The 15,557-nt window shown below is 35.3% G+C and overlaps 1 protein-coding gene across 4 annotated transcripts in view; it reads left to right on the forward strand.

Moving 5' to 3' along the window:
- The window catches only part of LOC143250684 (transcription cofactor vestigial-like protein 2), a 47,821-nt gene that overhangs the window by 17,866 nt on the left and 14,398 nt on the right, over positions 1-15,557 (forward strand). Inside the window, exons 3-4 of one of the 4 annotated variants that reach the window (XR_013028304.1) lie at positions 7,701-8,204; positions 9,532-9,632. Coding sequence is in view for 3 of the 4 variants with exons in the window: in XM_076501583.1 (XP_076357698.1) it covers positions 7,701-8,186; positions 9,532-9,605 (560 nt within the window). In the remaining variant the exon portion in view is untranslated. The remainder of the gene's footprint in view (positions 1-7,700; positions 8,205-9,531; positions 9,633-15,557) is intronic. The other 3 variants (XM_076501583.1, XM_076501585.1, XM_076501584.1) reach the window with 3 other exon arrangements.

A 15,557-nucleotide genomic window follows, 5' to 3' on the forward strand; every position in this document is an offset into this window, starting at 1 on the left:
AAAATTAGAAAAGAAAAAAAAAAGGAAACAAAATTAACCAAGATTTGAACTTCTCGGGACAATTAGAATTCAAATTAGCACGAGAGAACGAAAGCATTTACTTAAGGAATTCGTAAGTAATTTAATTGGGAAAGTTCAAGAAATATGAAAAATATTAAATTGCATGTTTCTTTCGAATCTAGTAAAATAAAAAAACTTATGTTCTTGCTTTCAGACAAAAAAGTCTTCTCATTAAAGGCCGTGGACAATTAAAATAATTAATTTATTACCAGTTCTTTCTTATATAACTACGTAAGCACTAAAGTTTCATTCATGCAGTATTGTAACTCGTATTTAATTAAGTCGTTGATTACTGACTGCTTCATCAAATACAGGTTTATCTTCAGAAGGCACTTGAATAACGTGTTGCACATTAACTTGTTTCAGTGTACTGTTCCATTTAACCAATATCTTCAAATTTACTGGCGAAAAACTTAAGCAGTATTACCAGGGGTAATCAAGCTGGCTGTTTATCAGTTTGTTATCAGTTTGTTATTAAGCAAAAAAAGAGCAAAATGGACTATCTGTGCTATGCCCATCATGGATATAGAAACCACGTAAGTCCTTAAAAATTACCAATGGGGCATTACCAGTGAGCCACTAGAGGCAAGTTACACGAGATAGAACAGAGGTTTGGCACTACTTAATATATTAAGTTTCATAGTTTAATGGTGGGAAGTATATTCAGTGAAGTGTAATTATTTCACAAATCAGAATCATAGTAAGCATTAATAACACAATATTATTTATGTATTATGACTGCTATTGGAATTTCATTTTCAATGATTCAGATGAGATATGAAACAAGCGAGCTGGACTTCATGTTTTCTGAGTGAATTAAGCAATCATAATGTTTGTATAAGAAATCTAGATCAGTAATTCTAATAGCTTATGAGTGGAAGCAAGAAAGAATATTTAACATGTCAACCACATTATATCTGCAATACTGAGTGCCGACGAGGCCTTTCGCACAATTCCACGGCTCATAAGTTCGGCTGAAATTTGTATCAACAACTTCATTAGCTAGCAGAAACTGTTATAATATGAATTAGATCAATTGAGTGAGTGAAACGTAAATATTAACAGTTAGATGTAAGTCACTTAAAGAAAAACACACTAATTTGCAATTGTGTAGTATTTGTTACTCGAATGAACTTTATTATCATTCAGAAGAACTGGCCAATTACGAAATGGTCTTTCTTCCAAAGCGAATCATGTTCGTTTTTTGTTTTTGTTTTACTCTCTTATTCAAGTAAGTTTTAGTGAATGCCACGTATACGTAAATCAGTTGCAACATAATAACATCAGTGACAATCTAAATTGTATGATACAAATGTAAGAGTGACAATCAATGTAACGGGATTTAAATTACCAAACTATTGCTTCCCCTCACACCAAACATGCTCGCCCTCCCAGCTGTGGGGGCGTTATAATGTATCTGTCAATCCCACTGTTCGTTAGTAAAAGAGTAGCCCAATAGTTGGCAGTGGGTGGTGATGACTAGCTGCCTTCCCTCTAGTCTTACACTGCTAAATAAGGGACAGCTAGCACAGATAGCCCTCGAGTAGCTTTGTGCGAAATTTTAAAAAAAAAAAACAAACTTTATAATTAAAATCAGTGTGAGCTATTCTTACTGGGGCCAGTCTCATTTATTAATCTTATTTTTATAGGGTCTAATGTTTATTAACATAATTATCCGAATTAAAGAAACATTAGAAGAAATAAACATAAAGTATATAATTAATATCGAGTGAGTTAAAGAGTAACTATTAACAAAGTCATTATTGGTAACTCTACTTTTAAGGTCATCATGAATAATTCTTATAAGTAGAGTTTGTTTGTAGTTAAGAGCAAAGGTACACAATGGGCTATCTGTGGTCTGCCCACCACGGGTATCGAAACCCAATTCCGAAGGGTGTAAGTCCACAGACATTTCGCGTGCCGCTAGGGGTCTATTAGTAGGAGTCAACATAACCAACATAAAAACATATTATGTAAAAGATGAAAAGAAACGTGATACGAAAAGGGTCAACACAGTAACATACCACAAGAATGGGCCCCAGAAAAGTATTAAGTATTAGGATTAACAATTTTTAGGGAATTTACACAACTTTTGTCAGTGCGATTACGCGTATGGTTTTTAAGGTAATTTGAAAAAAAGAATTATAAATTGAAATATAATAAAGAAATACGTAAATTTGCAGTGACAATTAGTTCAAAGATAATGTTACGTTTTCTGTGTATGTTTCTTTCTATGAATCAAAGACTTATGTGTTTCGTTTCTTATTAATTTCTATTTTGTAAATGGCAAACACATAGTTTAGTAATAATAAAATAAAGCCAATTATACACCTGAAACTATCAGTTTACTTTTCGATTATGTTAACTTTCAGGTAAAACCAAGGATAACATATTATTCAAATAATAACTATTTTTAAGTCCATAGCTATCAAGTTTCTTCTGTAATGTGTTAGAACATGTGTAACATATAATTCATAACCGTTAAATATGTTTAACAATGTGTAATACATTTGTCTAAGAAGTATAGTACATAATCAAGTTGGCCCGACAAGGCCAGGTGGGTTAAGGCGATCGACTCGTAATATGAAGGCCGCGGGTTCGAATCCAGGGTCGCACCAAACATGCTCGCCCTTTCAGCCGTGGGGGCGTTATAAAGTGACAGTCAATCCCACTATTCTTTGGTAAAACAGTAGCCCAAGAGTTGGCGGTGGGTGGTGATGACTAGCTGCCTTTCCTTTAGCCTTATGCCGCTAAATTAGGGACGGCTAGCGCAGATAGCCCTCTTGTAGCTTTGCGCGAAATGCAAAAACAGACAGACAGATCAAACTATTGCTTTTACACTTTGTGGCTTGGAGGAAGTCCCCCAGTGTCAAACTATAGCTATATTTAACTTTCCCACAGTCAAACTATTGCGATATTATAAGCGAGTATTATTTTTCAATGCTCGGTTTTTCACGTGTCTCTTTCACTTCCTTGTGGATCAGTTACAGAAGTTCAAAGAGATACATTTAACTTATTTCGACATAATTTCTGCTTGTTGTAGAAACTCGTTGGTTCCATATATGTCACCAGAGTTATAAGAATGACGGTTGCTAATATCAACTGCTATAAACATATCGAGTCGACGATCATTACGTTGAAAGGTTCCTTTGGGTTTACACTAGTTTAATTACTTTGGTTAAAATTATCTTTGTCTCCGTCTCTCTGGGCTAAATAAGACGTTGCATACGTAGTGTTTCGCCTCATTGCCAAACAACTTAAATCTAATTCCTGTAGTCTCTTTAGAAATTCACCTTGATTTATGCTCTCTATCTCCCATAGAAGGACAAGATGCTTTAGATGTCGTCTTGTCACTACCGTGGTCATGCTTCATTTCTTACGTCGCTGTGCGCTCAAACAATACGTCCTCCTTATACCAGGACTCTTGACAATTAACGGTGGTTACGTTCGTTTCAAAAATAAAAACGGCTACATACTCAGTTCCAAAATTAGGATCGGTAACGGCCACAACCAGGATAACATTAGCGTCTTGATTGTACTAATACTTTTAGCTTAGGGTTAAGTGTTCTTAGAAGAAAGAAAGGCAAATCACAAATATTTCTGGTAAATTTTTCCATTTCTACCTGAAATATGTTGCAAGTGCAATGTACTTAAAATTAACTGCTTTTTAGTCAAAGGAACAACTGTATGAGAAACTTGAGAGCACTGCAAATAGTTCGTTTCGGATATTCCTGCAAAGCCACACAATTAGCCATCCCTAATTTTGGGATAATAGACTAGAGAGAAGGAAAATACTTAACAGCATCCATTGCCACTCATCCAATAGCCATCCCCGTCGCGCCAAATATGCTCGCCCTTTCAGCCGTGGGGCGTTATAATGTTTCAGTCAATCCCACTATTCGTTGGTAAAAGAGTAGCCCAAGAGTTGGCGGTCGGTGGTGATGACTAGCTGCCTTCCCTCTACTCTTACACTACTAAATTAGGGACGGCTAGCACAAATAGCCCTCGAGTAGCGTTGTGCAAAATTAAAAAACAAACAAAACAAAACAAACATCCAATAGTACGATTTCACAGTTTCTGTAACATGGATGTTCAGATTAAATTTTTAAAAACACCCACTACTCAGCCATGCCTGACCCCATTAAAAATAAAAATAATTGCTAAAAACGTATAGTATAAACGCTCTTGTTTTGGTTTACCAGTTTCCCAGATGCCACATTTTACCACTAAATATTCAAATAATATTTTTTTTACAATTAGTCATGTATTTCTAAGTGTGTGGTAAAATTTGCTCTTTACTTACAATGGTCCGGCATGACCAAGCGTGTTAAGGCGTGCGTCTTGTCATCTGAGGGTCGCGGGTTCGCATCCCCATCGCGTCAAACATGCTCGCCCTTTCAGCCGTGTGGGCATTATAATGATACGGTCAATGCCACCATTCGTTAGTAAAAAGTAGCTCAAGAGTTGGCGGTGGGTGGTGATAACTAGTTGCCTTCCCTCTAGTCTTACACTGCTAAATTAGGGACGGCTAGCACAGATAGCCCTCGAGAAGCTTTGTGCAAAATTCCAAAACAAACAAACAAATCTTTATTTACGGACTAAAATACTTAAAATGGTATAAGTGAAAATCGCAGCCTCGTGTCCATACAAAATAACAGTAGTGTATTAAGATTTTTAATTATAAAGTCCCGAGGTGAATGAGAGGATTACTTGAAGTAGCAACATAATTACTAACAGAATAAACTATTCAATTTTTCTTGTTTGTTGTTATTTAAAATGAAATTCTCATAGACGACACAAGTGTTTATTGAAGCACAATCTCATCAAATTAATATTTAAGGGAATGCCTCAGTAGAGGTTTTTGGTGTGTTTTTTTGGGTAGTAAGGATAAACATACACCAAGCCAATAGGTAAAGATGTTACCAATAGTACGAATTTATATAAAATATAAGTACCTCCTTATCTGTATGCTCATAGGTTTGTGTCAGAATTGTTTGATTTTGAATTTCGCGCAAAGCTACCCGAGGGCTATCTGTGCTAGCCGTCCCTAATTTAGCAGTGTTAGACTAGAGGGAAGGCAGCTAGTCATCACCACCCATCGCCAACTGTTAGGCTATTCTTTTACCAACGAACAGTGGGATGTACCGTAAAATTATAACGCAGCCATTGCTGAAAGGACGAGCATGTTTGGTGTGACGGGGATTCGAACTCGCGAATTACGAGTCGAGTACCTTAACCACCTGGCCATTCTGGGCCTACTTCAGTAAAGAAACTGGCACATTATTAGTTTCAGAGGATTTGGAACTGCACGTAGATAACAATATTGTTAACACTGCTTTCAGTCACAGTCACTAGTTTACTAGTGAATTTGTTATTCTTTTGCCATCTTTATTTGCCATCCTTCTTAGAAAGACAAATACAAAATTACTTTTCTAGAGAAGTATAAATCCAGAGATGTTAAACTTGTTAAAATATTAGTGTATCTAATCCGTAGTGTAATACTAGTTAATATTTTACATAAAGTTCTAATATTACTTGAATTCAGAAATATAATAAACTAGCTTGTAGCCCGTTAAAAACAACAGGGTAAGTATTACCACCCCCATCCCATAGTATACCGTAATATCACATTTCATAACTAAAGAGAGTAAATAAATTTTGCAAAATGAAGCTTCACCAATAATGAGGCAGAAAAGTGCTAGAAGAGGCAATCAAACATGAACTTTTCTGAACCAATCAAAATTGTTTGTTCGTTTTTTGAATTTCGCCCAAAGCTACACGAGGACTATCTACGCTAGCCTTCCATAATTTAGCAGGGTAAGACTAGAAGAAAGGCAGCTAGTCATCATCACCCACCGTCAACTCTTGCGTTATTCTTTTACCAACGAATAGTGGGATTGATCGTAACTTTATAACGTCCCCACGGCTGAAAGGGCGAACATGTTTGATGTGACGGGGATTCGAACCCGCGACCCTGATATTAGGAGTCGAGTGTCTTAACCGCCTGACCATGTCGGGCCCCAGTCAAAATTAAAATAATTTATAAAATGAATTAGTGGCGTTTTCATAGAATAATTATTGGTAAAAATCAGTTAGATTAACAACTTCTAATATATAGAAAAGCCAGTGCATATTATTAACAGTACGTTCCAGCAATGGGGTTTATGTCATGGTGGTAAGTAACAAAATTATAACATAATATTGTTGTTAGTTATGTACTGAAAGTACAAAACTATAGAAAAATTAGCAGATTTTTTAATTTAGAATCTCCTTTGATTAAAGAGGTTTGTTTTTATTTGAAAACTTTGTGATATAGCAGAATATAGCTCAATTCAGAAACGATTTAAGTTTAAAAACTGAATCGATATTTTTATTCATGATAAAGTGTATACAATTGGCTTTAGGTTAGGTGATCCTACACGACGAATTTATTTTAGGTTTATTATACCAACACTCTCTACAGTTATAAGGTTTCACTGTCCCCTTTCACCCCATCACTAAAATCATAATGGGGAGACAGTAATCGAATTATTCTATCTGCAGAAATGCATTTTGGCTTTTATGACTCCTCCTATTTCAAAAAATCAAGCTTGATGTAACATAAGCTGTCCCTCATGTAGGTTAGATGCTGATGGTTATAATCGACAGTGGACGAATACAAAAAATGGAACAACAAATTATGTTGATTAAGATGGGCCACATGCATAAAATACTTTAGCTTTTACAGATAGCGAGATTAAAGAACCATAGATTATTAAACAAAAAATAAGTATGTAGCTAAAAAAAAGATTTAGGAATATTTTTGTTCTAAATCTGCTATTATGACTGAATTTTGTATTATATAGCTTTGAAACAGATAATGATGAATACCCAATAATCATTCCCATTGGTCTGCTTTTATCATGTGGTACTGTAAAATCTCTCTTAATACCGTTATGAGTTTTCACATGCTGACACGCACATATCAGAAAGAGAAGTTTGTTATTTTCAAGAATACATTGAGCACGCACTAATATCTAGCATGGCGTTACTGCAATCTACAAGCCATTTCGTACATTTCACGAGCAAGTCGCGTGGCAGTTGACATCTGACATTAGATTTAATAACAAAAGAAAGTGGATATCGGATAAGGTATTAATATTTCAGTTTAGAATCAAAATGTTAAGTCCATTGAATATAATGTATCTTACGTGACTAGCTACTGTAAACCTTCAGGTAATAAAGTTTAACAAGTGCTGTATCTGTGCTAGTCATGTTCCGCGTTCATCATACAAGGTTCGATTTCAGCCAGTTGTGTACATCGATAGATTTAGCCAATTCCACACTAGCGAACACGCTGCATGCACTATTGGTTGTAAATGAAAGTGAACATTAATCCATGCTCTCCGCTTTGATATATTTTAAACAGAAAACGAAGCGCAAAAATTTAAAGCGAAAGTAATTTATAGAGGATACCTGATAAAAAAAACACGAACAAACAGACCTTTCTCGCTATAATAAATAGAAAAAATAAATCTTATAATGGAGGCTTTAATCGGATATGAAATTATTTTTATTTCACGATGGTTTAATTTGTGTCTGTGTTTTTAATTCTTACTATACTGATTTTTATTTTTCGTTTATTTTATTTCTATTTTCAGACGGTCCACCGATGTCTCAGCGTAACTTTCCACCTTCCTTTTGGAATAGCAACTATCAACCACCACATCCAATACCTGCACCTGCAACCATGACTCCTGCTAATCATCACGAATTTTCTTATGCCACAGATCCTTACCATTCAGGGGCGCTTCATCCAGGTATCCACCAAAACGACCCTTGGCACTATACTTTGTCTTCACATGCTCAAGCAGCTAACCCCTATTCTCACCGACCGATGCACGAACTGGCTTATTCAGGGATGTCTTCTGTTCCCACAGGTAACATGTTTAATCAGTATGGATCACTTCTACTTCAGCCTTCAATGAGGTCTTCTCGCCTGACCCATGGGTCAACACCTTGCGCTAGTCTTGACAAACCAACTGACACTTGGGGTACGCCGAGGTACCACGAACCGCTCACGCATAATCTTGGGCACATGGAATCAAACTACGGCACCACCTATGGTACTATGGGAACAATGCCAGGTGTGTTTCGCTTTTAGGGTGAGCTATTAGTAATTTTGTAATCTTTATTTTTTTCTTTTTGGTCACAAGATGTGACTTAGAAACGTTAAACGAATTTTTTTTGTATTATTTTTTTCAAGCTGGAAACAAACAAAGAATGGGAGAAAAATTACTGTATGTTTTTCCTTTTGAAGTCATAAAATTCTACAACATTGACAGTTCAGAAATTCAAGATAGTTTAAAGTTAATTTTCCACTTTCATTTTATTGTCCTAGAAATTAAGTTTATTAAGCGATTGTTGATTTAGTTTTAGTAAAGTTTCCAACATTTCTTCGTTATTTAGCCAACTTTGCTAAAGATCACGTGCTTAAAAATCGTGTGCTCAAAAGTCACTTGTTTGAAGTTCACTGTATCAGGTTTATATTTTGAGGAGTTACAAACTTTAAAATCAAGTCATATGTAATTTTCATATTCTCAAAAGTTCCATAAGAAAGTTTATTGGTGTAAAGGTCGCGTGATTTACTTAGAAAAACAGCAAATCAAATAAATTATTTGACATAGTGAAACTTCAGAGTAGTATTCAATGTTAAAGAATTTGTTTTATATCGCAAACGTGTTCAAAATCAGGTCCTCTCAGAGTTTTGGAGATGCCTGGGGATCTTATATCTTTTGACGCATGTGGCTATTATAAAAGTAAACAATGATAACACGTTAAAACGAAATAAAACAAACCAAAAGAAAAATGAAACATAATTTGAATATTTAATTTATATATATAATTTGCAGCTCTAAGCGGAGATTAGACTTTGTCATATTTTGGTTTGACTGGGAGGCACATAAAAACAAGTCGTGAAACTTAACAAGTGAAAAAAAAGTGTCTAAGTTCGAGTTCTCTTTTGAGATCGAGGCCCGGGGCGAATGGCTCTCTGGATTCTTTCTAATTAGCCCTATTAAAATCTATGGCTTTTTTATTTTTTCTGAAAGTGAGAATTTCTTTTTAATTGTGATAATTATTAGTTTTTACACTTGTATACCCCATTTCGTTTTAATTTCCAAATTGCAATATTTTTTAAATACATGGTCTCTTTACCGGAATTACTATTTATTTCTTATTCGTCCAGAGTAATTACTTCTTTTTTCAAATTTTTAATAAAGCAGAATTTCACGTGAAACCGCCATCTATCAAGTTTTAGTCAATTTTCTCGAGACGTTCAGTGAATATAAAGAATCCACGTGATCTTTCGCAATGTTGCTAAATATTGTAGTATCTAAGTCTTGATGGTGTTGAAATATATTGTTCTATGCCCTGCTCTTATTCTATGGGAGTTACAGCTCTGAGTGTTTTCCTTATTTTATACTGACGTAGATCCTGGGAACGGCGGCTACATGTATGAACTGTACAAGTTACAAGCAATGCACGCGCCTCGTTCGTACCGTTGAGACGTGCACGTGATGGCAACCTACACAGTACGTGTTGCATTGTTATTGTTTGTTTCCATGGAGACTTACGGTGATGGGCTGGTTACTAACACGCATGCGCTTTAAAATGGTGGTGGTGGTGGTGGTGGTATTTAAAATATTTGAATCTTAAGCCTTTGTTGTTTGTTTAGTTGAAAGGTTTATCTTAACTATTTTTTCATGATCTACCTTTTGCTAACCCTTATTAATGGCGTGTTCTTTTTGTTCCCGGTTTACGCTTAGAATAGAATAATTTATTGTATTGCTGTTCCATTGACTGTATGATGGTAATTATGCAAATTACAAAGTATTTATTATTCTGCTTGCTAACTGACTTTAACGAAAAGAAACAGTCTGGGTAAAACTGTAATTAGCCGTGGTAATGAGAGTGCTCAGATTACACTACATAGCAGTATAAGTTACTCCATTACTCGAGTACTTGAGTTTTGATAACGGAAAACCGACAATACCTCTTCGTTTAAAAACAAAACAAAGCACATTTTACGAAACAATTTCGACAAGATATTGCAAACATTCCATGTATTTAAAACAATGTACGATCACATAAAAATCCACGTCATCAACAATTAAGTTATAGTAATAATAATAAAAAAAACAAATTGAAAAACATTGTTTAGTTAAGATGTTTTGCTTATATTCGACATCACAGTATTAAAATTATGAATTAATTTTTAAACACGATTACTTGTTATTTACAAGAGTATAATCTGCTATTTCTTTTCATTTATGATCTCTTAAATTTATTTTCGATTAACGTCACCAAGTTCCGACTGAATTAGTAGTGAAACCTTATGGTCTCTTAACTTTTCTGTTATCAGTTTTTTTTTTCATTGTACTTGGATATGACTTGTATCACGCAAATTTAAAAATGCAAAGACCAGTCCAGTTGAATATCTGTAACTGGGTATCGCAGCTGGACAAGGAAGATGTCGTACTGGTTCTTCTTCATGGTACAGAAGAAACACGGTAGTTGTCTTTAATCATCCAGATTTGCTTAAAGGTCTCATGGTCAGTCTCCATACAAGACTCTCCCAGATTTCTGCAGTCTCTCTCTTTCTCTCCCAATTTCTGTGACCGTTTTGTCAAGGTTGAAAGCTTGATCATAATCATACGTAAAATATTATAACTTCTTTTTTGTTTTACTTCACGTTTCTGCAACGTTTCCATTTAGTTCATTTTTTTTATTTGTCTCAGGTTTAACGAATTTGAATTTTTATTAAAGTATCGGATTATGTTAATAATTTACTGATATTTCGCCGTAGTACAGCAGCTTATAGAATAGCTCCGAGTTTTTAAGTTACAAATTTTTATCTCATAGCTCGGTTATCTCTTGACCAGTTTGAGATGTAATTATAGTTTTAGACTCGGGAGGTCAGTCCCTTTCGATTGATGTATTTAACCCCACTCAAGGTCTCGTAGACTAATTTACTCTAATCCTGCCTAAAATAATTTTAGTTTGAGGGTAGGCTTATAGAGATCCTGATAAGTAGTAAAATCTAATCAGGTACACGCGCGCCCTACAGCTAGTATTGCTGGCGCACAAAAATATGCCTAATAAAAATAGTCTTATAGAATAATTTACTCTAATCCTGTCTTAAAGAATTTCAAGTACTGCGGCTACTGAGGATTCCCGATTGCTTACTGTTCAACACTCAATTGAAATACGTTGGTGATTTAAAGTAGAAGTCAAACACAGATGCATTATTGCTAAAACGTGTCAGTGTATAAATCTCATAATCCACGTTTAATGGTACCTAGTTCGCGAAACACAAATAAGTCGTGATAGCGACACGAAGTTAATAACTGATTTTGCTTACACAATAAATACGTGGATGTAATACAAGGAGACAGAAGAGCTAAGAGACAACATTAATGTTTTGCAAACAATAGTTCTCGTTCTTTGAATATTTTGAGGAAAATTAGGTTTTTATTGTTTGTTTTCTATTGCTTGTGACTGCCGCTGAACAACTGAAAGAACTAGGTCAAACTGACAGCATCGCACTGCAGAACACACTATTAAAATAACAATGTGCCCTGGTGAGAGAAAGGTGGAAATAAACAACCGTAGGAAATAGAAAAAAAAATCTCATATTTGTGAATCTGGAACAGTAATCCAAAACTACTATTTGTACTCGTTGTGGTAAGACATGGCTGCACCAATAACATAGAAAAGCAAGGCATAGTATTTATTGACCTAAACGAATTTGGCTTAATTGTGCTGGTCACTATGCGTATACTGTTATGAAAACTAAATAGTATGCAACTTCAGAAGATAAAATTGACTTAACTATAAGACATGCCATGGTAAGGTGGTTAGGGCGTTTGACTTAATCTGAGAGTTGCTGGTTTGAATTTTCGTTCCACCAAATATGCTCACCCTTTCAATCATAGGGGTGTTATAATGTGACGATCAATATCACCATTTCTTGGTAAAAGAGTAGCCCAAGAATTGGTAGTGGTGGTGATGACTAGCTACGAAATTCATAGAAACAAACAAAACTCAACTCTAGTTTTATTTGTACAACAGTTTTGTTAATGTTTTGTTATTTCGTTTATTTTCTAAATTCAGTGAATGCTTATATTTTTTCCGTGAATTTCTTGGTACTCACCCAATATATTCATGTTTTAATCATTTATTTTAAGGCTAATATTTTTATGTGTTTAGTTGTATTCAACTGATATACATACGAGGTCTGTTCAAAAAATACGCGGACAGACGTCATAAAACAAAATGTACTGTATTCAGAAGTTACAGGTCTGGGACCCCTTCAAAGTACTCTCCTCCCCAACGCACACACTTATCCCAACGGTGTTTCAACTTGTTGAAACAGCCCTGGTACGCTTCTTTTGTAATGTCCTCCAGCTCCTTCGTCGCATTTGCCTTAATCTCGGGAATCGTCTCAAATCTTCTTCCTTTCAAGGATTTTTTGAGTTTGGGGAACAAGAAAAAATCGCAAGGAGCAAGGTCAGGTGAGTAGGGGTGGGGTGGGGAAGAACAGTGATCGAGTGTTTGGCCAAAAACTCACGAGTTCTGAGGCACAAATTTTGCAGCAACGCGGTGCATCTTCAATTTTTCGGTCAAAATCTCGTAACAAGATCCAACTGATATCCCAAACTCTTCAGCAAGCTCCCTGACAGTCAGACGTCGATTTGCCCGCACCAGGGTGTTGATTTTGTCGACGTGTGGGTCGTCAGTTGACGTGGAAGGACGTCCAGGACGCTCATCATCTTCAATGGACTGTCGACCATCCTTAAAACGTTCATGCCACTTGAAACATGCCGTAAGTTTCATAGCAACATCACCGTAAGCCGTGTTAAGCATAGCAAAAGTTTCAGTCGCAGATTTTCCAAGTTTAACACAAAATTTCACAGCAAGTCGTTGCTCCTTCAGGTCATTCATTCTGAAATCCGCCAAACGATAAAATCGCACTTCACTTAAAACCGCGTAGCTAATACAAAAATAAAGATATCTGCAATCGGGAAATGGCGTCGTAATCAGCTGATTTGTGCAAACCTAGCGACATCAAGCGGATTCCCCTGGAACCAACTGGAGCCGCGCAATTCAAACAGTCCGCGTATTTTTTTAACAGACCTCGTATACAATGAGAAACTGCGAATATACCCATACGTATATACATTGATGAAAATAGTACACGTATAGAAACAAAAGCACTCGAGAGAACAAACACGAGGAAATACATAAAGCTAACATAAATATTTGTAAAGAATGCCCACTTTATATTTCTGTTTTACAAACTCAAGAAGTTTTCACCGAACAATTGAAACATTTTGATTCTAGTACCTTTTCTGTTACCGTAAAGAAGTCTACGTTTTCCAGACACTCTCTGGTGGTTCCATCTTTTAATATAACTGAATACCTCTGGTTTCTGTGAACATTTTAAAGTAAAAAGTCAAGAAATATATTCTATTTTATTTCGTTTCATGCACAAGTTTAATTCATTGCTCATGTAAAAGAAATATGTTGAAAAGAAAACATTCCTACCACTGGGCATGCGTGGTGTTACGTAAAAACAAAAATCACGCTCAGAGAAGTTTAATCAGTGTTTTTGAGAGCGGAATATAAACAGTAAACTTCACTACATTCTGACTATACGAAATAATGAGCACGAAGTTTATTGTAATAACTGACCTATAGAAGAAAAATGAACGTTTTATTTGTGCCTCGTAAGATATTCATAGATAATGAATTATGCTTTTATTTCAACATGCTGAGTATGAAAGGAGAAATCTAACCACTTTGGTTAAACATAACAAAGGACGTATGTGCATATTAATATAATGTGACAGCTGGATAGATAACAAACTACATTTCTAAAGTAATAACTAGAGAACAAAAATGGTAATATAATTTTACTGATTATATCTAATAAAATTGATAATAATTACAGATCACTTGCTTAATCTGATTCACACCATACCAGATATTCATTAAAATTAATCAATTACATATAGCCTCTAGCCTACTACTACGTCTGTCGTACCCATCCAGCGATATGAAAACTAATATACGAAAGGACTCATAGGCACTGTGATATGGTGTGGTTGACTTATTATTAAATTTTCTTTTCGGTTCATGGGTTCTTAGAATTATGGGATATACTTGTATTTTGTATAGTAACAAGATGAATGTGGATGGAAAATTTAGCGATATTTTTGAAATCAATAGAAAATAGAAAGTTAGAAATAGAATGACTCCATGACAAATAAGGATGTTCATACAAATAACGTAATGTTGTATCCGATTCAATACAATGGTCCCCTCCACTCCGTTAAGGATAATTTTCTCATCTGTTACAACACGTGGTTTAAACTGCCAAAAATTCGAAGCAATGAAACTTGAAGAAAATATAATTGAATGTCATGATAACAGCAATATTAGGTTATTACGACAGCCGTAAGGCAAACATTCGTTTCAACGTTATTGGTACTAAAATGTTAATTAAATTGCAATAATTTTCAATTAATTGTTAATGGAGTCTAATACTTCGTCGCTGTAAATTGGTTATTCGGTTTTTTAAATATCGCGCAAAGCTACACGAGGGCTATCTGAGCTAGCTGTCCTCAATTGAGCAGTGTAAGAGTAGAGGTTAAGCAGCTAGCCATCACCAACCACTGCCAACTCTTGGGATACTCTCTTACCACGAATAGTGGAATTGACCGTTATGTTATAATGCCCCACAGCTGAAAAAGCGAACATCTTTGGGGACATGGGGGATTCGAACCCATGACCCCAAGCCTACGAGTCAAGTGTACCTAACCAGTTGGCCATACAGGGTCAGTTGTAACTTAACAAAAGAAAAACGATTTGTAAGCACAAAGACATACCAACATATTGTAAAAACGTGTAGTGTATTTTTATAGAAAATATACTTGTGGTTATAAATAGTTCTTTGCTAATTTACTATTGTATGAGCATAACATGCTTTTCTGCACAACTGCCAATACTTCATAAACATGCACCACTGTTTATTTATGGGATCTTTATGGGAAATATGGATCTTTATGATCTTTATGGGAAATATAATTATATAATGAATTAGAAACCACAGCCTTGTTCGTTTAATTCGTGCATAGGTTAGTAGTTAGCGTGTGAAGACTGTAAATTGGAGGATTTATGGTTTGCGAACCGTTACCGCAAAAACATACTCCGCATTTTGAGATCGTTAATGCAATACAAGAACGACAGTAAAATCCAATTATTCGATAAGCGAAGAATAGGCTGAGAGCCGACGATAACTGATGTTGACTGATTCCTTTACTCCATTCTATAAGTCTTAACTTGTACTGCTTTATGCACAGACAGCTCATATGTAGTTTTACGCGAAATTCTAAAACAGACAAACAAAGAAATAAACTTAATTTGAGTCACATTTTAACCCAATAATATCCTGA

This window comes from Tachypleus tridentatus, chromosome 5 (genome assembly GCF_004210375.1).
Source record: "Tachypleus tridentatus isolate NWPU-2018 chromosome 5, ASM421037v1, whole genome shotgun sequence".
NCBI classification, from domain to species: Eukaryota; Metazoa; Arthropoda; class Merostomata; order Xiphosura; family Limulidae; genus Tachypleus; species Tachypleus tridentatus.